The sequence below is a fragment of the Galleria mellonella genome, unplaced genomic scaffold, assembly GCF_026898425.1.
Source record: "Galleria mellonella isolate WM207_F2 unplaced genomic scaffold, CSIRO_AGI_GalMel_v1 utg78, whole genome shotgun sequence".
NCBI classification, from domain to species: Eukaryota; Metazoa; Arthropoda; class Insecta; order Lepidoptera; family Pyralidae; genus Galleria; species Galleria mellonella.
Window position 1 is genome coordinate 7,672,501 of NW_026442151.1, and position 22,261 is coordinate 7,694,761.

The window sequence follows — 22,261 nt, forward strand, 5'->3', positions numbered from 1 at the left end:
GAGTAAGTCTGTTATTAAATTTAATTCCAAAACATAGTAACGTAAGTCAAACTAAAGTAAGAACTTATATATTAAATTGGCAAAATGTTCTTGGCAGTATTGATGTCAATTGCGCTGAGTTCTTCATCGATTGTAGTGTAAGTGTAAATCATTATTTTACAAATATAATAAAATATCGCATACTTACAGTATGCGATCTCTGTACATGGAAGATATTTAAAACTAGCGGCCCGTCCCGGCGTCGCACGGGTGGACATTTTTAACATTTCCCTTTACTGATCTGCTCCTATTGATCGTAGCGTGATGAAAAGTATACTATAACCTGCCCAGCAGTATAAAGAATAATTGTACCAAGTTTCGTTAAAATCCGCCGAGTAGTTTTTGTTTCTATAACGAACATACAGACAGACAGACAAAAATTTTACTGATTGCATTTTTAGCATCAGTATCGGTCACCAATCACCCCCTGATAGTTATTTTGGAAACAAACAAGCTGACGGTCCACCTGATGGAAAGTGGTAACCGTCGCCTATAGACATGAGCAGTACCATGGACATAACAGAGTATACTGTTTCGCCCATGATACCCCCCATGCTTTGCCATTCCTGAGGACTCAGGTGTTATTCCTCTGTACCCTGTAAATTCACGCCATATATATTTGCATTATATTTAGGAAATAGCAAGATAATTTACAAACACGATACAGTTGTATTATATAAGTACAGTAAGGCGGCCTTATTTGCTGAGAGCAATCTTTTCAAGACAACCTTAAGGTAAATTAAAGGACTAATTGTTGTACAAGTTATTTAATATAACATCCCTATTACTAACAATCCCTTCCCCCAACCGAAGCTGTTGTAACTATCTAGAAAAATCTTTTAATTTTTTTTATGGGTGATAATGAAATGGCAACCCCGCCTGCGCTAACGATATACGCTGGCGGAGCACCAGTGACGGCTGATCGATGAGAATGAAAACAGGCCAGTTTGCCTATCATGATGAATTCATCAGGAATCAATCATGATAGTTTCCAGGGGAAACCGCGTAGAGGTCGACCTGGCTGTGTATATTAAAAAAAAAAAAAAAACTTTATTAACTAATACAGGGTTACACAGTTACATGTTTTTTGCTCTAGCTTACAAATTAGAGTAACCTGTGCCTTGTAAACCAGAGGAAGCCAGACTTGCTAGCAATAGGATTTTAAGTCTTCATTACTAACAATCCCTTTCGCCCCAATCTTTTAATTTATGACAGTGATGCCAACACAGCTCCCATACTGAAGAAGCTTCACAAAAATAAAGACCTCCAGCTGATACTGATCGACATACTCAATGACTTGGTCAGGCGAGACGATGTCCCGTGCATCGCGGTGATATGCGATGCGATTTACTTGAACGTGTTCGACACTGTTTTCTTTAAAAGAATGTTCGGTGTTCCTTTGGTAATGGTCAGTATGTTTTCCTTATAAAATATTACAAGAAACCTGCTTGCCAGGTACAAAACACAGGCATAAGAACGGAATGTGCTAAGAATGTCTACAGCAATAGTGTGACATTTTTTAAATGGATTATCTATTTAAAACAAAAAATCAATGCAATGGTAACCCCATTTTACTTTTACCAGAGGGAGACTGTACAAAAGTCGTTTGCTTGGGTACCTCTGTCCCATTCGTGTTTCAACCGTATAGCAGTTGTGTTTGCATGGATGTTTTTCGGTTTGAAGGGTGGGATATGGCGTGAATTTACAGGGTACTGAGGAATAACACCTGAGTCCTCAGGAATGGCAACGCATGGGGGGTATCATGGGCGTAACAGTATACTCTGTTATGTCCATGGTACTGCTCATGTCTATAGGCGACGGTTACCACTTTCCATCAGGTGGACCGTCAGCTTGTTTGCCATTCTAAGTTGTATATAAAAAAAATTATAAAAGTATCATTCTATTAACACTCATTAAAAAAAAAGAGCGTGATAGACCCTGCCTGTGTTATCGATATACGCTAGCGGAGCACCAGTAAGGAATGGTAGGTGAGGATGAAAGCAGGTCAGTTGGCCCATAGTGATGAATTCATCTATAATTAATGACTGTGACTTCCAGGGGGAACCAGGTACAGGGCTATCTGATGAGGTATATTTTTATCTATGAAGTGATTAGATTCCCATTACTGACAACATCAGGTCACGTGGTTGCCGTGTATTTTTTTTATGGATGAAAATGGAATGGTAATCCCACCTGCGCTCACGGTATACGCTGGCGGAGCACCAGTGAAGGGTGATCGATGAGAATGAAAACAGGCCAGTTAGCCCATCATGATAAATTCATCAGGAATTAACCATGATAGTTTCCAGGGGGAACCGCGTGGAGGTCGACCTGGTTGGATATATTGCTAGCAATGGGATTCTTAGTCTCCATTACTAACAATCCCTTTCCCCCCTGGTTGCCGTGTAGTCCCGGCATAAAACTACCCCTTCCTTTCCCGTGGGTGTTGTAAGAGCGGAAACTTTCCAAAAAATGATCGAAGTTAGTTTTTAGTCATATTAGTCACGATGTGAAGCGAAAAAACAGCGTATGTAGGCACTAATATCATAGTGTACAGGAATGGCAACGCGTAATGGGTACCATGGGCATCACGATTGTATGATTTTCATGGTGTTACTAATTCCATCAAACTATCATGGATCTGCGATTATATAATATGTTTACATTTTTCTAGATCGTGGTAGAGGAATTTGAGGACTTGTTGTCACCAAATTTTGATACTTTAGAGTCTTTGAGAGAAGCAAGAAAAGAAGGATGCGATCCCTACCTCATTCTTCTAGCCAATGGTCTGCAGACCTCGAGATTGCTGAGATTTGGGGACAGGTACGTATGTGGATAAAAAACTACGTTTTGTCGTGTGGTCCCACTATAGAATGAGCCATCTCTTCTTTTCCCGTAGGTATCGTAAGAGATGACTAAGGGAAACGGATGGGGAGCAACGCCCCTCTTAAAACATCACCAAAGTCCGCAGTCGCCAATCCGCCTGCCAAGTGTGGCAACTACTAGAAAAACTGGCAAAATATGGACAGCATTTTTCATCAGTGTTCATTCAGCAGTGGACAGTTAATGGCTGAAATAATAATAATAAAAAAAAATTGTTATTAAGTACCATATTTATTCAGCAAACAATTGTCGGAAGCGACAAACATACAAGTTGATTAAGTTTTCGTTAATCAATCATAAACCTAAACTAAAAAAGACGTGATTTTAACGATGTTGCGATTTATAAGGGATCGACATTGGAGCAAACCAAAATCGACTGCAAAGAAACCTTCACAATTTGTTCAAAATTGATAAATTTCATCGTTCATTAACTCTCAAAAAAAAAAATAACATAAGTTTTATTAATGTGCTAAAATACTTTTCAATGGATGACAATGGAATGGTAACCCCGCTTGTGCTATCGGTATACACTGGCAGGGCGTATGTGAAAGATGATAGATTAGGATGAAATCAGGTCAGTTAGCCCATCGTAACGAATCCAATAAGAAATAACCACGATGGTTTCCAGGATCTGGGTCTGATTCTGTATATTACTAGTAATAGGGCTATTAAACGCCATTACTGACAATCCCTTTCCCCCCGATGCAAGCAGGTCAGCGCATCGTGAAGATAAGAATTAACCAAGATAGTTTCCAGGAAGAATCGCGTTGAGATCGAATTGAAGCGAAGTGATAGGTTATATTGCTAACAATATTTACTGCTTTAATTCACAGGTACAGGATCTTGGACACGAGAGCGAAATACATAATGCTGTATGACTACCGTTTATTCCATAGCGACCTCCATTACATATGGAAAAGGATCGTGAACGTAATCTTCCTGCGGTACCATAACAAAATTACTGGAATACTAAAGAGCAAAGCTTGGTTCGACCTGTCGACTGTACCCTTTCCCAACCCCATAAAGAAGGTGTTCGTCTCCCGGCGGGTAGACATCTGGAGGAACGGGAGGTTTCATTACAACAGAACATTGTTCGCTGATAAAACTAGTGATCTTAATGGGGAGGTCCTGGATGTTGTTTATTTAGATCACGTGCCCTCTGTAGTGGTGACGATGTCGAATGATTCTAATAAGGTTGGAGGTGTCGAAATTGAAGTGAGTTGAGTGACAAAGTTTCAAAACCAGTTTGTAGAACAGACGTACCTAGTTCTATTAGTATTTCTGCTGTTAAGTGTTTGGCTGTATAGCAGGTCAAGGGTGGGATATGTCACAGAAACTGTAGGATGGATGCATTTAGTTCATAGGAATGACAACCCATGAAAGGTACGAGGATGTTATATTGTATACTGTAATTCACGTTTATAGGCGATTGCTAGTTATTATTGTCCATCAGGTGGGCCATCAGTTTGTTTGTCATATTAAGTTCCATAAAAAAAACTTCATAAGAAAATTCCACGTCTTTGTGTGAAAATATTGTTACATATAGAATCCTCCTTAATATTAGGTACTTACATAGACAATTTTACATTTTCATTGGCATTATTTTAGTTTTTGCGTCGACACGTTTTGTTTTATCTTATTTACTAGCATTTACTTTCCATTCCATAGGATGTTTTTAAAACCTTAGTTTTCTTTAACAGCAGACAATTTTTTTCTTTCATGCGTGTGCCACAGTAACACGAAATAGTAGATCTTTGTACCCTAAATAGAACGGGCCTACCGAAGAGCTCCGCAAGACGAACATTTTTAAGATTTCTTGATCAGGTTTAAATGGTGTTTTGCTTATAAATTTTCCAGATTCTCAATACACTATCTGAAAAAATGAATTTCGTACCAAAACTGTACGAGCCAATAAACGCTGACATCTACAAATGGGGCAGCAAGTTACCGAACGGCTCTTTCTCGGGGCTTTTGGGGGAAATGGTGAACGGTAATGCCGATCTTGCACTGGGCAATCTTCAATACAACCCATATCATTTGGAGTTAACAGACTTGAGCATTCCTTATACTTCGCAATGCTGGACCTTCATTACTCCGGAAGCATTGACCGATAATTCCTGGAAGACCCTCATACTGCCTTTCACGTAAGATTTTTGAAAAGTATCTGTTTTTAACTCTTGGAACAAAAAGAAAAGTGTAAGTTAAAGTTTAAAGTCAGATCTGCGTGATATGTCTCGACGTAACTCTTTACTGGTTGGTAATTTGGATCTGGACGATACCAGAATATTAATATTATAGTTCTTGTTTATTTAGACTCCTTTACTTATGCGTAAACTTTATCTATGTGATGTAATATGAATATCTTGTATTTCTTTCCTCCCTTCCTTCTCATCCTTAGGATGTTATAATGAGGTAAGTGATAGAAGGAAAATTCGATAAAAATATACCAATCCCCATGCTGTAGTTGTGCTGGATGAATATTGGAAATTTTGTGAAACCATAACAAAATCTTTAAAATACTTACTGGGATTAGACAGACAGAAAAACTCTATTTTATTTATTTATTTATACATTATTGTACACAAAAATTGCATAGTTCTTTTTCTATATGAAATGAAGATTTACAACAGGCGAACTTTATTATTTTTCCTACTGTGTAAGGTTTACACGATTACTTATTTGTCCATACCAGTTGGGACTATGAAAAAAGCATATCCCTGACTGCTCTATCTGAAATTACAATTATGATAACAGAACCGTCCGAAGTAGTCGGTTTTACTAGAGGGAGACTTTGTACAAAAGTCGATTGCTTGGGTACCTTTGTCGCATTCGTGTTTCAACCGTGAAACAGTTATATTTGCATGGCTGTGTTTCGGTTTGAATGGTGGGATATAGCGTGAATTTACTGGGTACAGAGAAATAACACTTGAGTCCTCAGGAATGGCAACGCATGGGGGGTATCATTGGCGAAACAGTATACTCTGTTATGTCCATGGTACTGCTCATGTCTATAGGCGACGGTTACCATTTTCTATCAGGTGGGCCGTCAGCTTGTTTGCCATTCTAAGTTGTATAAAAAAAAAGGTACTTATATTTTTATTTTCAGTTTGTACATGTGGATAGCTGTATTATTAGTTTTGCTAATAACTGGCATGATATTCTATGGTTTGGCGAGGTACTACATAAATCTTCAAGAATTTAAGAAGCAGAATAGGCTAGAAAACGATAAGAAACAAGTGTATGATGATACTGGTTCGTATATAATCTTAGTTTATCAATCGAAAAATCTTGTTGTTAGGTAAAATATGCGCATCTAATTTACCTATATAAATACTTAAAACGGCGTATAGTCCCGGCATCGAATGGACCACTCCTTTCTCCGTGGGTGTCGTAAGAGGCGATTAGGGAAACTTAATGGTCGATGGATGAGCAGCAGCGTTCCTCTTTAAACATCAGCGTAACTGCGGTTGCCAATCCGCCTGCTAAACGTAGCATTTAGAGGCAAAATTTCAACGGGCCCCAATTAGGGGGATGCCTATGTTCAACAGTGGACAGTTAACGGCTGATGTGATAAAATATATGTAAACACAGAGTGGGAATTAAATTTATGACCCGTACGTTTTAATAATTGGTAACTTATGCAGATAAGATAGTTGTAGATTTTCAATTGCGGTGATTAATTTTGATGACAATAAGGAGCATTAGAAAAATGAATCAATTGACTTTCAATTGAAAAATAATCGTCAATATCGATTTCAAATTGTTGAAGATATAAGTAATAATATACACACAAAAAATACAAGCGAAGTTGAGAACTTTTTTGAAATGGTTAAAAATACAGCCTCTGTCTACATCGTTGATGTCAATGCCCATTGCACAGAGCCCTGAGTCATGTTTACTTTGCAGATGCGAAACCTGTCGGGCTGTATTTGTTTGGACAAATCATTAACAGTATCCTGTATACTTATGGAATGCTTCTTGTGGTGTCCTTACCCAAGCTACCTACTGGTTGGTCGATTCGTTTACTCACAGGATGGTATTGGCTTTACTGCATACTTCTCGTCGTCTCTTACCGTGCTAGCATGACTGCGATTTTAGCTAACCCAGCGCCAAGAGTCACAATCGACACCCTGAAAGAGCTCATTGACAGCAAGGTGACATGTGGTGGATGGGGAACAGAAACTAAGAAGTTCTTCGAACAATCTTCTGATGAAATACAAAAAATAGGACAGAGATTCGAAGAGATAAACGATCCATTTGAGGCAGCTAATAAAGTTGCGAAAGGCATTTACGCATATTATGATAATGAAGATTTCCTGAAATATATAAGCGTTAAAAGGAAAAATGTTATGGTTAACGTAGAAAAAGAATCTTTTAATGTCACCATGAACATAACGGAAGTAGCACCCAGTAGTGATTCAGAGAGAAATTTACACATAATGTCCGATTGTGTTGTGAACATACCTATTTCTATAGGCTTTCATAAGAATTCCCCTTTGAAACCATTGGCTGATAAATACTTGAGAAGAATAGTCGAAGTAGGTTTGGTGGAGAAATGGTTGAATGATGCCATGTACACTATAAAATCTTTGGAACAAAACGAGAATGAAATTAAAGCTTTAATGAATTTGAAAAAATTATATGGTGCCTTCATTGCTTTAGCTATTGGGTATATTTTGAGTTTTATATGCATAATTGGTGAACTAATACACTGGCATTGTATCGTTAAAAGGGATCCGAATTATGACAAGTATGCTATGGATATTTACTACATGAAGAAAAATAAAAAACAATAATATATGAAGAACATTGTATTAAAATCAATTACATTAAAACATGATTGTCTAGAATTAATTAAATGTAATAAATATCTAGTTCAGTCAATTCTAATCTAAGTTTTATAATAGTATTGAAACACTTTTTTGTTGTCTTAGCAAATAATTAGAAAATATGTGAACTAATAAATTTATAATCTAGCAATACATAATTATCAATTATACACATTTGATAAATCAGAATTCAGCATAATTTATTGAGTTTTCATCAAGACTGTTGCTCTGCTGTATATACAGTGGGTTGAGCTCCCTCTGGTGCATTTTCCAGTATCCAAGGATGCTGTAAGACATGTGCTAAGGGCAGCCTTTGTTCTGGATTAATTACTAGCAATTTCCCCATTAAGTCTTTAGCTTTCTCTGAAACGAATTCAGGATATTTTATAATTACATATCTTATTTTCCTGTATGTCTGGTGTGTATCTTTGGCATCAAACGGAGGTAGGCCCACAAGTAATTCATAGCAAAGTACACCGAGGCTCCATATATCAACGGCATAGCTATGTGGCTTCCCATCTATCATTTCTGGAGACAAGTAATCCAGTGTTCCACACAATGTCATTCTTCGAGAGGACGGTGAGTGGACCGACCATCCAAAATCAGCAATTTTAAGCTCCCAATTATGTCCGATCAACAGATTTTCAGGTTTAATGTCCCTGTGTATAACTTTCTTTGTGTGGCAATATATTAGTGCTTTAGTTAAGTCCCTGATATAAATAGCAGCAGTCTTCTCATCGAAACGGCCACGTTCCTTCAATAGTTTGTAGAGAGCGCCATGTTTAGCGTACTCGAGTATTAGATAGATACGTTTCTCGTCGTGGAAGTAACCATACATACGCAGTATATTAGGATGGCGGAGACGACACTGAATTTCCACTTCGCGCCGCACCTGATGCTCTATTTCGGAGTCTAAAATCTGGCTTTTAAACAGTACCTTTAATGCAACGACGTAGTGGGATTCCTTCTCTCTTGCTAAGTAAACATTGCCAAATTTACCTTTTCCAAGGGGTCGCCCGAGATCGAAGTCGGTGACTGACCACGATTTTTTCTTGTCATCCTTTTTGTTTGACGATTCTGGCTTTATACATGCAGAGGAGTCCTTCGCTTCATTTATTACTTTCGTATTATTTTGCAGTGGACGGCTAACGGGGACAGCTGGCACTTTAAAGCTGTCGGTGGCCATTTTTTGCGTGTTTGCGGAGCACTTGCATACAGTCCGACCATCGCTTAATAAACGATTCTCTTTACAATTACATTTATTTACAAACATAATAATTTATAAGTCTCTTTTTATAATGACATAAATTACAACACCTGCGACCTGAACAACTGAATTCGAAGTTTTGAATAACGTATTTTTCCGTCGTTTAAATAAAAAAATTCTGTGCTGTCAATCCATAATGTCAATCAATATTAGTCAATCTGTCAATGTTCTTTTCGTTCGAGGTTTTATTTCTAAATTAACAATACAGCATTTAGATTTGATTTTGTAAGGTGCAATGCCACAACCAACAATTATGCAGCTTGACTCAACTATGTATGTATTGCTGTTTATAGAACTTAAACGGAACAATTCCATCTTTTTCGTTTTACCCACAAAAAATGCGCACGTAATACATTTGGTATTTCAGACGTTCATTGAGGACGATAACTATTTGCTATCAGTTGGACTTATGCTTGTTTATCACCTAAGTTGTAAAAAACCCATAGTGGATAAGAAAATAGACCGTGTATGAAGAAAAATTAATTTTTGATTGATAATGATTGACATCATTCTTTGAATCTTGACAATTTATATTGACAATTATGGTTTTTTTTCGCGGGGAAACTCGAATAAGAACAAGCGGGTTTTTTAAATTTTTTTTATTAATTTATTAAAACTATCTCTATCAATTCTTATTATTGAATAAAATATTATATTTTCACTAAATTCAGCGACAGTAATATAATTAGCATTCATGGGGAAGCGCAGTTGTAGAAAAAGGAAAAAAAAAAGATGACGATTCAGGTGATGTAGACCATGAACCTTGTAATGACAAGGATATATATTCGGAAGATACTTCTACTGACTCAGAATCTGAAATTGATAAGGCCGATAAGTATAAACCTTACTACGTCACAGATTATATTAGAAGATATCCCGAGGAATCCCCTGGGACAGAATTTGTTGTCTTTGTAGAATCCTCAGATAGTCAGAAAACCATTGGATCCAGAGACTTGCTCTCACTCTCCTCCTGTTTAAAACGATTTAATAAAGGGGTAACTTATCTTAGATCTATAAATAAATTCAAAATCGGAGTATACTTTCAAAAGCCAGACTTAGCCAATGCTTTTTTAAATAATAAAACTTTTTTAAATGACTACCATTTTAAGGCCAGTATTCCTGCTTCTTCAACAGAAGTTACAGGCGTTATTAGAAATGTACCTACAAATATATCTAATAAAAAAATATATACTATGATATCGAGTTCTAAGAAAATTATTGCTATTAAAAGAATTTTAAGAAAAAATACCTTGACTCATGGATATGTGTTACAGCCAACTCTAACCGTGACAATTACTTTTGCTGCATCTGTATTACCTGAATATCTGGATATTGGAGGTTGGCGCCACAATGTCACTCCATATATACCACCAGTTAAACAATGCTACCGGTGCTTGAGGTATGGACATTTAGCTAAATTCTGTAAGAATTCTGAGCGTTGCAGCATCTGCAAAGGTGAGCATAATTATAAAACTTGTACAACTGGAATGGAAAACGCTATTTGTGTACACTGCAATGGAAATCACACAAGTGTATCACCGCAATGCCCTGTTAAACAAAAGAAAATTGCTGAAAATAGATCTAAATTCAGACCTGCTTCTTTTGGAGATATACTTAGCACTGAAATATTTCCTAAACTGGGTAACAAACCTAAAAAAAATGTAGACCTAATTTCAATTCTAAATTCTGATAACAAGAGTTTATCACTTTTAATAGAAAGCATAATCAAACTTATTTCACTACATAACACAAAGAACACATCTATTAACACTAAAAGTGTTTTGAATGTGTTATATGATACTTTTGGTAATAGACCTATTTCACAAAATTCAATCGAGACCAATTAACTATCATACAGTGGAACGCTCAGAGCCTACTGAGCAATCGACATATTTTTACACAATTTTTAAATGAACATCATATTCACATTGCTCTCATCTCAGAAACTTGGCTTAAACCACATTACAAATTAAAAATTAAAGATTATTGTATAGAACGAAATGATTGTGGTAATAACCACAATGGAGTAGCGATTATTATACATAATAGTATTAGATATAAAAAACTTCACTCTTTTTTCGACAATTCTTTGCAAACTATAGCTATTAGTATTGAAGTTAATAATTCTTGGTATTCAGTTGCCAGTATTTACTGTCCTACCAATAGTACACCTAGTTTTACTAAAGCCAAATTTAAGTTCTTTTTGGAGTCTCTTCCTAAACCCACTATCATATCTGGAGATTTAAATGCACATCATACTATGTGGGGTTGTACCTCCACTAATACAAGAGGTAAAGACATTCTTGATTGTTTAGATGAATGTAATTTGGTACTATTAAATGATAAGCAAGTTACTACTGTTGGCTCTCATATTTGGAGACCCAATGGCCTTGATTTAACTATGGTATCCCCATCCATATCATTAAAATGCGAGTGGTCGGTTCATGATGATCCGTTAGGAAGTTATCACCTGCCGACTTTTACTAAAATAAACACAAAGAACTCTTCATCAACTCCGTCAGGTGAACAACATGCTCCTATAGATGAAGTTAATAAACTTTTGTTAAATCGTATAAACCTACGTCTCGTTAATTGGGATCTTTATTCTGAAACTGTTAATCGATTACTTTTGGATTTCGAGTATGATGTCAATGAACCCTTAAACAATTACAATAGGTTCTGTAAAATTATTTTGACAGCTGTGGAACGTTCCGTTCCACGTAGGAACTTATCAAATAGCGGTGCAAATACTTCAAAGAGGCACAAACATATTGCAGTACCTTGGTGGAATAACAGGTGTGCGACAGCTGTCAATGATAGTAAAGCGGCTTACCTTAGGTTTAAACAAAATCCAACTCTCGATAATTACATAAATTTTAAAAGAGTTCAAGCTGTTAAAAAGTTAGTAATTAAGCAAGTAAGACAACAGGGGTGGCAGGAATTTTGTTCCAAATTTAATAGATTAACACCAATTTCCACTGTTTGGCAAAATATGAGAAAACTAAATTCAAAACATCGTCAAAATCATTTTAAAGATATATCATGGGTCAATGATTTTTTACGCAAATATACTCCTGATTTTGTACACTCACCTTTTGATGACAAACAGTTTAATTCTGTTAATTCATGCCCAAAATTTCTCACTGACCCATTCTCAATTGATGAAATATCCAGTGCAGTAAAATCTCGAAAAGATACAGCTAGTGGCCTTGATCGCTTAACATACAATATGTTTCGATTGCTGAATAAAATAAACCTTACTAAACTCTTACAAATTTTTAACGATTTATGGAAGGACTGTATTATCCCACCAGAATGGAAAATGGATTGTTTGATTCCAGTAATTAAACCCGGTAAAGATCCTACAAATTTCGACTCCTATAGACCTATAACATTGACGTCCTGTGCAGGCAAATTATTCGAACAATTAATTAAACAGCGTTTAGAGTTCTTTATTGAAAGTAATAGTATATTACCATCGAATCAATTTGGTTTTCGCCGTGGATATTCAGCGCGCGAAAGTTTAGCGAACTTCTATGTCGACCTTAGTACTGCTTTGAATAACGATGAATATGTTCTATCTGTTTTTTTAGATGTCGTAGGAGCTTTTAACAATGTAAATTTAACAGTTCTATCTTCGATTTTATCCTCATTTCTTCCAATGAAACTTATCGAATGGATTTATAATTTTCTTAGTAATAGAGAAGTGTATGTTAAAGTAAATAGTAAATTAATAGGACCTAGGTTAAGCTCTAAAGGAGTATGTCAAGGTGGTATTCTAAGCCCGCTACTATATATTTTATATATCTATAAACTTAATTCAATTTTAGGAAACAGTGTGAACAACTTGCAATTTGCCGATGATTTATTAATTTATATAAAAGGAAAGAATATTATTGATATGCAATTAGTGTTAAATGAGTCATTAAAAAGACTTGAGAAATATTTTTCTCTTCTTTCCCTCGATATTAGTTTAACCAAAAGTAAAGTAGTTGTTTTTCATCAAGTTCATAAATATGTTCCATTAATGAATATTATATATAATAATCAAACTCTTCCAACAGACTGTAGCGTTAAATTTCTGGGGGTAATTTTTCATCAAAATTTAAAATGGGATCTATACGTTGATTGCTTAGTAGATCGTGCTTTAAGAGCCACTAATATAATAAGATCTGTAATTGGTCGTAACTGGGGAGCTGATCCTAAAATTATCCTTTTACTTTACAAATCTCTTGTTAGAAGTAATTTTGATTACGCTTTCTTTTGTTATGCCTCAGAACATAAATTAGTAGAAAAACTCGAAAAAATTCAAAACATGAATTTAAGACTTATTTTAGGTGCTATGTATACTTCTCCAATTATCTCAATGCAAGTAGAATGTAATTTGCCTCCTATCCTTCTTCGTTTCGAATACCTAAAACTCAAATTTCTCTTCAAAGTTTTTTCAGTTTCCAATAACCCACTCATACTCAAATTATTAAATTGCCCCATTTCTATGTTTTTGAATAAAACTATTGTCAATGATTTGAATTTACGAGATGAATATAACATCTATAGTAGTAAGATACTTCCTTGTTATAATGGCCTTTATGAGAGTAAGTTCTGTAAAATCAAAATTGTTATACGTAAAGACATAAAAGAAAAGCACGATATGTATGAGACTTTATCAGAATTTATTGACTACAGGCAGATATATACAGATGGTTCCAAAAATGCACTTAGCACTTCAGTGGCTTTTTACGATTTGTCAAATAGATTTGGTCACGGTTATAAAATTTCAACTTTGGCTAGTATTTACACAGCAGAAGCAAAAGCTATATTTTTAGCATTAGAATACATAGAAAAACAGGTACTATATTCGAAATGGATTATAATTACAGATAGTATGAGTGTTCTTATGGCATTAAAAAATAACACATTCATTTCATCATCAAACTACTTAATTCAAGAAATTCGTAATAAATATTATCATCTCTGTACTATATATGGAAAAGATATTATCTTCATCTGGACCCCTTCACATATTGGAGTGTTTGGGAATGAACAAGTAGACACTTTGGCTAAAATTATTAATTCAAGTGCTGCTCGTGTTCAAGATTTACCCCTTTGTTACTCAGATTGTAGTATTGGAATACATAAAATCGTTACAACTAAATGGGAGGAGCATTGGACTCAAATATTACAGACTAAAGGCAAATGGTACCGCAAAATTAATTGGCGTATTGGAAAACCGTGGTTCTGCAAAGGAAAGGACACAAACAGAAAATTTTACACCAATATTTGTAGATTACGAATCGGCCACGGACATTTCAACGAACACCTGCACCGAATGGGCATGATCGCTTCCCCATCATGCACATGGTGTAACTCAAATACAGCCCAATCTCTACATCACCTTTTTTTTTGATTGCTCTGAATTTGTCATTCAAAGACACATTATGTTTGACGAACTTAGGATTATCTTCAAAAAACCCGAAAATATCCCGCACTCAATCCCGATTCTCTTAAGATTTCCTTCTTGTTTCAAAGCTATTTTCACTTATATTACTACAACATTCAAGGAGCTATAAGAATACTTTTATTGAATTGCAAGACAATGATTTTTTATAATTATTTATTTTTAATTTGATAAATCCACTGGTTTAAGAAAACTCAAGAAAAGATATTTATGAAAATGTACTTACCGGATTTGACAAATGAAATATTGAAGATTATGACAATAATTGAAGCGACATTAGAAAAATAAAATTCCAGACAAATTATCTTTTTGAAGACTAGGCAGCATGGTCTCCGACCTTAGCCTGTTCCAAACGGAACAAACGTACTAAAAAAAAAAAAAATTGACAATTATGACAACCAGCTGAACTAGCCCAGCTCAGCTGTTGATTCGAGTTCTTGCGAAATTTTTTAGATGAAATTTAAGAAAGCTTAAAAGAGTATTAATTTTAAATTGTGTTCAAACTATATATTTATTGTTTAATTTCAATAATTAGTATTATTTTAATTTTATTATAGTAAGGTTTGGTTGATGAGAATAGGCAAATTTGGTAAGTAATATATTTTCTTCTCATGTTTTAATTAATAAATGGATTAACGATTTAATAATGGTTTGCCAAAACTTGTTTCGTGATTTTTACTTTGTGTTGAGAATATGAATAAGAATTATTAACGAACTATAATTAATTCGATTAAAATATAGGTATGACAATTATTTTAGGTTAGAATTTTTATATTACCATACAAAATACATAATACATACAATATTTTGAATATTACACTTCACGTGTAATGTGTAATTAAAGTATATAACTTAGTTTTACAGAAAATCATATTTTCAATTTGCTGATGTTGGCATGGTTGTTTTTTTTTTTTCATAAATGAGAGCCATGAGTAAATTACTCGGATTTATATATATTAAAGTTAAAGTACATTAAATGTAGATTGAGGAATTGTCATCGAAAAAATTGTCACTAAGGTGACATTTGTAATCAAACCACTTAGTAACAAAAATGTTACTAAATTGTTTATAAGTTACAGAAATAAACACAGTCATTTAGGTAAATTAAGATAATTTACCTGAGCTATCTTAGACTAGGTTACACTGCCTGTAGTTACAAGTGGACTGATGTAATACTATCATGACTCCATCTCAAGCAATGCAAACATCTAAAAATGTCTAAACATTGGGACCCAAAATATGAAATAAAATGGGTTGTATAATTTGAGTATGAGGTTATGATGTATTTATATGTGCAGTTTCAGCTGCAATAGAATGGCTGATGATGCAGAACAGCAGGCTGAGGAAATTGAAGTGCTGAAATCCATCTATGAGGGAGATGAGAATTTCAAGCAGTGTGATCCAAAAACCTATCAATATAAGGTATGTTAAACATATTAAATGGTAACTGCAAGTTACTACTATGATAATACTATATACTATAATAATATAACTACTAATAACAGCTCCTTTCCCTGCATGAATAATTATAAATGGGATGTATTTGATGATCTTTATGGTGGTTTGTGTGGCCATGTGGTCCTGTCATCTATGACAGGACCACATGGCCACATTCTAATTGCTGTTCTAATAAGCCACCTTTTTCTTTCCCATAAATGTTGTAAGATGAGACTAAGGAAGTTTAATGATTGAGAGATTGGCAGTAGCATCTCTCTTTCAATATCATCAAAGCCTAACTGCAGTTGCCAACTCGCCTACCATGTATAGCAGCTACTAGCAGGCCTCTCCAATAGGGGGAGGCTTATGTTCAGCAGTGGACAGTTAATGGCTGAAATGATGATGATGATGATATTATATTATATATAATATTACTTAGTATAGTCACTGAATTATCTAATATATAAAATTCTCATGTCGCGGTGTTTGTTACCAAACTCCTCCGAAACGGCTTTACAGATTTTTATGAAATTTTGTGTGCATATCATGTAGGTCTGTGAATCTGCCAACATCTATTTTTCATACCCCTCAATGATAAGGGTGATCCACTCCAAAATTTTTTGTTTTCACTTTTTTAACAAAATTTTTTATTTTTATTTTATTATGATTTAGCATTGAAAAATACATACAACTTCACATTTTTACCCTGTTACGATAAACACCTATTTTTTTATCGCGATTTTTATATGCTGCACTATGGTTTCAAAATGACAATCGAATATAGTTCTAGAAATAATGTATATGGTAAAACAATGTTTACCGAGTCAGCTAATATTCTATATAACTACATGAAAGTAATTGTCTATTTTCATGTCAAGTCTCTTGCAAGGAAAACAAAAAATCTATTGTCAAAGGCCACTATTCTTACTTTTTTAGGTTCATCCACTTTTATAACCTTTCTCATGCATATACCATACACCAGCTCTAATATTATATGTATACATTTATATAAAATGTTTTCAAATATGTCCATTTGCATATTTAAGATTATTTTTCATTTATTTATTGTATTAAATCTGCTTAGTTAGACTTGATAGCTCTCTGTAGTTTCCCAGTTTTAGTAATATTAACTAATTAATATTTCCGCTGTCCAGTATATTGATGGAGAGAAGTCATTTGTTATGGAAATATCATGGGGCCCCACATATCCAACTGATAAACCAAAAGTGAATTTAGAAATTTTCTACAATCAGCATTTGTAAGTATAATATTTATATTGCTACGTTTAATACTTTAAGGAAGTTTATTTTTAAGACGTAATTTTTTTTTTTTACAAAATTCGACATTCAAATATGTTTTTTTTTTAATCACTACAGTTGTCTATAGGTGATAGTCACGACTTTGTTACGTTTTTATTGTTTAAAGTTTCCTAAGAAAACATTATTTTGCATTATTACATTAGAATATTTTGTTACATTGTGCACTGTCAGATTGTGCCCTTTTTTTTTTTCTTATTTTATACCACAAAGGCGGCAAACAAGCATACAATCTGTCTGGTGGTAAACGGTCACTGTAGCCTATTGGCGTCTGCAACACTAGGGGTGTCACATGCACGTTGTTGACCTTGAAGAAACCTTAATATAACCATTTTGAAGGACCCCATACATACCATCTCTAGGGAAAACCTCGGCAGAGAGTTCATTCCATAGTCTAAGTGTTCTAAATATTTTGAAAAAACTTGTCCAATAAAATAAACTTATACTTCCTGTGGTTTATCATAAGGTTTGGTGTTGAATATTCCAGTATAATATTTTATCAGTTTGCAACAATCAGAAGGAGCTCCCTGTCGAGGTTTTTCCAAGAGACTACAACATGGAGTTTTTTAAAAAAGGTGTAAAGAGGTTTCTTCAGGGTCGGCGACGCACGCGCGTGAAGTCTCTTGCATTGCAGACGTTCATAATCTACGGTAACTGCTTACCATCAGGCGGGCCGTATGCTTGTTTGCCTCTTCAGTGGTATATGAAAAAATCTTATTTTTCGAATAACACATTTTTTTTTAATGGGTGATAATGAATGGTAACCCTACCCGCGCTATTAGTATACACCGGCGGGGCACCAGTGAGAGATGATAGGTGAGGATGAAGCAGGTCAGTTATCCCATCCTGATGAATTCAACTAGATTTAACCATGATGGTTTCCAGGGGGAACTACGTGGAGGAGGACCTGATAAGGTGTATTACTAGCAACTACTAATTATATAAAACCAATGCATTTCCTAATATCTTTACAGGTTACCTTCGGTTAAAGAAAAAATATTATCTGTGGTAAACACTGAGGCAGAACAGTGGCTTGGTTGTGCTATGACCTACACATTATTTGAATGTCTCAAAGAGAAAGTTCCAGAGTTACTGGCCGAGCAGACCGAAGAATTGGTTGTCTCGTCGAGAGTTGAAAAAATTATTTTAGATGATAATGTAAGTCCTCATCATCATAGCACAGTTAAGATTACTATTCCATTTTCCTCTCAGAAAGAGTGTAATCTATTTTAGCAGTTTAAAACAGTGACAGTAAGAGTACAACATGACACCACTTTTATTGTTAAAAGTTAAAACACTTTATATTTTAATGTAATAAATACCAGTTTAACTTACGTGTAATTAGATTGATTAAGCTCGATTAGTGTTTTTTTTTGATGGGTGAAAATGGTATGGTAACCCCGCCTGCGCTAACGGGATACGCTGGCAGAGTACCAGTGAAGGGTGATGGATGAGTATGAAAACAGACCAGTTAGCCCATCATGATGAATTCATCAGGAATTAACCATGATATTTTCCAGGGAGAACTGCGAGGTGGTCGACCTGGTTGGGTATATTGCTAGCAATGGGATTCTCAGTCTCCATTACTAACAATCCCTTTGCCCCCTAGCTCGATTAGTGTTGAGATAAAAATGTACAGTACACTTATCTTTAACTAACTACATTTATTTAATACTAATTACTCTGGATTGGACTGAATTAAAAAATAAATAGAATTTATTTTGTTCATACTCCCGTCAAAACCAAATTGATTCTCTTTAATATATCTATATTTTATATATTTTTTATTCTTTATTATACACAAAACATACTGTTAATCACAATTCATTATAAACATAATGTACAAAGGCGAGCTTATCGCTAATAAGAGATTTCTTCCAGCAAAACCTTTCCATTTATATATTTTTGTTATTTGCATGTTCCATATTACTTACTATGTTTATAGCATGCCAATTGCTTTAACCATGATCTTTTTTATACAACTTAGAATGGCAGACAAGCTGACGGCCCACCTGATGGAAAGTGGTAACCGTCCCCTATAGACATGAGCAGTACCATGGACATAACAGAGTATACTGTTTCGCCTATGATACCCCCTATGCATTGCCATTCCTGAGGACTCGGGTGTTATTCCTCTGTACCCAGTAATTTCACGCCATATCTCACCCTTCAAAACGAAACACAGCCACGCAAACACAACTGCTTCACGGTTGAAACACGAATGGGACAGAGGTACGCAAGCAATCGACTTTTGTACGAAGTCTCCCTCTGGTAGCATGATAGTACATTTGTCTGGGTCTCAATCTAGTTCATACCATTGTACCTGTTGTGTATATGTAATAAAATAAAAAAAATCTGTTTCGAGCTTATATTGTGTGAGAAAATGTCCTACTGTTCTATCTCACTCTAACATATGTATTATTAGATTTTTTTCTCTTTTACATTGTCATTGCATTGGCCTTACCAATTTTTATACTTTATAACATAAGATGTCAACAAAAATGTATTATATTTTCAGATTGAAACAACAAAGAAGCCAGAGAAGAAAGAACATTTGACAAAAGCACAGAAGCGACGGGCGTGGGACAAAGCGGAGTTAGGTAGGGGCGGGGAGAAGCCGAGGGGATGGGATTGGGTGGATATAGTCAAACATTTGTCCCAAGTGCCCCACCAGCCCGCCCCTACCTCATGACAATGACAGGGGTAGTCACGTTGCTACCAACTGCCTGGATTAGACCGTCCGGTCGCAGCATCAATCTCTTTGTATCTCCTGCTTAGAAAAGTTGGACTCTATTTAAGGGAGTTTATACCGTAAGATTGGCAACAGTCTATTATAGGTAGCCAGCAGAGTCGGCAAATTGTTTTACCCGCTACCGCCATCTATCGGGTTAATTTTTCTTGTCGGGATAAAAATTATATTATCTATCCAGTTGGAGCAAATAATACAATGTAATAAAATATTTTAATAATTTTCCTATACTTTTAAATAAGCATGTTAGACTATAACATATTTATCAATGTGCCTATGTTTATAATAAAACTTTTGTCGTGAAATAAATAAAGTATATATATACATTTACTAAATTTCATTAAAATAGGTTCGGCGGTTTCAAAGATTGTATGAACGAATATTGTGACATGGAATGTATTAAGATATCATGAACTATGAAACCATAAAAAATGAAATTGTTCCTTATAGACTGTCTAGTTTAAGCGAGATAAAAGATAATTCTATCACTATCGTTCTGTCTCTTTTTCTATAAGATACAGTAATTGTGGTGTATTTGAGCTAGGCATAGCATCAATGCGAAAGGTCATGTAAGTTAATTTTCAACTGAATTAAAAAAAGGAGGACGTTTTCAATTGGGTGGTATTTTTTATGTTTGTAACTCATAACTGCGTCAGTTATAAACTGATTCGGAAAATTCTTTTTAAAATGAAAGGAGGAGAGGGGGGGGTTTGCCATGCTTGACCGGCATGTTGGTAACCGGAGCACCAAAGGAATTTGGTGAATTTTTAAGAGGGACACTGTAATCCATCCCTCGACCATTACAACACCCACGAGAAAGGAATACGAGGCTTATTTTATGCCGGGACACATGGCAACACGGATTGTATATATCATCATATCCTTTAACTGTCAACCTGCTGGTTTTGCCAGCAGTTGCTGTGCTTGGAAGGCGGATTGGCAACCACAGTTAGGCTTTGGAGATGTTTTAAGAGAGACGCTGCTGCTCATCCCTCGCCCTCCCATAGTCGCCTCTTACGACACAAAGGAATGGGTGGCCTATTCTATGCCGGGACCAACACGGCTACTACGGATTGTTTATATATCAAAATGACAATTTAAAAAATGATCTGAAAGTATACACAGATGTTAATTCAGAGTGTGTTTATTTATTATGTTTGGAAAAAGAATGTGTAGGTCATATATGTATGTAAAGATTGTATGTCAGTGAGGTATTTATATCAATGTTCTATAATTAATATATATGTTGCAGTCAAAACTCTTAACCAATCAAAAATACTATTGACTAGCAAAATCAGTTAAAAGTACTTTTGTCTGAACAGGTTGGTCAAAAGTGGTTTTGACTGAAAATTGCGATTAAAAGTACTCTTGACTGACGCTCTTCGTCAAAAGTAGTTTTAACTGCAATAAAGCATCACTCAAATATACTATTAACCCGTTAGATGTGAATAAAAAAGATATTCATTAAATGTGAAATCGTTTATTACAAAAAAATTGGCATTGCAATTAATACAAAGTAAACATACTAACCTAATTTAAGTAAAAAAGGTTAGGTTTAGTTTTGACTGGTATGTATGGTGGTATATATATATATATATATATATAATTGTTCAGAATATGGAGGGCTATGAAGGTAAGGAGAATTATTACATAAGAGGGTACAGAAAGTGTCTAGCTGTAAATAATAGTTGTAAAGCCCTCCAAAATGGCGCTAGAGTAGCAAGAGGGTATGGAATGAATTTAACAGTTATGGAGTAGCGCACTTCAAGTTCACTAGTAGAGTTAAAAAGTTTAACATCTTTATTAAATATATAATTGTTGTTCTATTTTAGGGGTTTTTTTTGAAAAGCACGACATTAAAAAGCGGAAGTGTTGCGTTCCCTGTTTATTTCTTTTAAAATTTACCCACTTGCTAATGTAGCGTCATATTTTAATGTCATTGGATACACATTTTCAAATAGAGAATGTTCTCTTCGTCTCTAACCTCTATAGATCAGATATTTTTTTATTTTTTAAATTTGGAATATAATGTTGCCAGTATTACGGTATGATCATTCTTGATATTTTTATAATTCAATGTGAGGTTGTAGTGGAATGAAATATATTTATGCATATAGCAAGACTGTATTGTAAATGTAATAATTATATTGATGTATATGATTGTTGAATTTGATTTTATTATGATTTCACCATATTATATTTAGAGATGGGCATAAATGAGACATTGCAAGTACCTAAATCTACATAAAAAAGGTCATTCGTAAATAGAATGATGTGTGTTAA

At 34.8% G+C, this 22,261-nt stretch overlaps 3 protein-coding genes and 1 long non-coding RNA gene across 5 annotated transcripts in view; 2 read left to right on the forward strand and 2 right to left on the reverse strand.

Moving 5' to 3' along the window:
• The window catches only part of LOC113517273 (glutamate receptor ionotropic, kainate glr-3), an 8,066-nt gene extending 336 nt beyond the window's left edge, over positions 1 to 7,730 (forward strand). Inside the window, exons 1-7 of the mRNA XM_026901907.3 lie at positions 1 to 137; positions 1,255 to 1,447; positions 2,714 to 2,862; positions 3,756 to 4,137; positions 4,780 to 5,066; positions 6,029 to 6,174; positions 6,829 to 7,730. The exon at positions 1 to 137 is cut by the window's left edge and continues 336 nt beyond it. Of these exons, the coding sequence (XP_026757708.3) occupies positions 85 to 137; positions 1,255 to 1,447; positions 2,714 to 2,862; positions 3,756 to 4,137; positions 4,780 to 5,066; positions 6,029 to 6,174; positions 6,829 to 7,718 (2,100 nt within the window). The 5' untranslated portion in view covers positions 1 to 84 and the 3' untranslated portion in view covers positions 7,719 to 7,730. The remainder of the gene's footprint in view (positions 138 to 1,254; positions 1,448 to 2,713; positions 2,863 to 3,755; positions 4,138 to 4,779; positions 5,067 to 6,028; positions 6,175 to 6,828) is intronic.
• On the reverse strand, positions 7,719 to 9,135 carry LOC113517271 (aurora kinase C). Its single transcript, XM_026901904.3, has one exon. It carries the CDS (start codon positions 9,022 to 9,024, stop codon positions 7,966 to 7,968), a length of 1,059 nt encoding a protein of 352 aa, XP_026757705.1. The 5' UTR covers positions 9,025 to 9,135; the 3' UTR covers positions 7,719 to 7,965.
• A 557-nt stretch (positions 9,136 to 9,692) lies between these two features.
• On the reverse strand, positions 9,693 to 11,969 carry LOC128202203 (uncharacterized). Of its 2 annotated transcripts, none has more exons than XR_008253642.1 (3): positions 11,489 to 11,969; positions 10,268 to 10,465; positions 9,693 to 9,831 (listed from the first exon to the last, which is right to left on the reverse strand). It is a non-coding gene; the product is annotated as an uncharacterized LOC128202203 (long non-coding RNA). The 2 variants fall into 2 exon arrangements; XR_008253643.1 differs by having other exon boundaries at positions 11,601 to 11,958.
• Positions 11,970 to 14,883: 2,914 nt separating this feature from the next.
• On the forward strand, positions 14,884 to 22,138 carry LOC113517272 (RWD domain-containing protein 4). The gene is made up of 5 exons (XM_026901905.3): positions 14,884 to 15,065; positions 15,775 to 15,898; positions 17,068 to 17,171; positions 18,204 to 18,387; positions 19,748 to 22,138. The coding sequence occupies exons 2-5, from the start codon at positions 15,791 to 15,793 to the stop codon at positions 19,919 to 19,921; spliced, it is 570 nt and encodes a 189-aa protein (XP_026757706.2). The 5' UTR covers positions 14,884 to 15,065; positions 15,775 to 15,790; the 3' UTR covers positions 19,922 to 22,138.
• Positions 22,139 to 22,261: the final 123 nt, after the last annotated feature.

What these genes read in the sequence shown, in the direction of transcription:
- LOC113517271 (XM_026901904.3), bottom strand. Translation starts at nt 9,024, where the DNA reads ATGTTTGTAAATAAATGTAATTGTAAAGAGAATCGTTTATTAAGCGAT.
- LOC113517272 (XM_026901905.3), top strand. Translation starts at nt 15,791, where the DNA reads ATGGCTGATGATGCAGAACAGCAGGCTGAGGAAATTGAAGTGCTGAAA. An exon ending in ATTTTCTACAATCAGCATTT is followed by an intron (nt 17,172 to 18,203) that starts GTAAGTATAATA and finishes ATATCTTTACAG; the next exon opens with GTTACCTTCGGTTAAAGAAA. An exon ending in AAATTATTTTAGATGATAAT is followed by an intron (nt 18,388 to 19,747) that starts GTAAGTCCTCAT and finishes TTATATTTTCAG; the next exon opens with ATTGAAACAACAAAGAAGCC.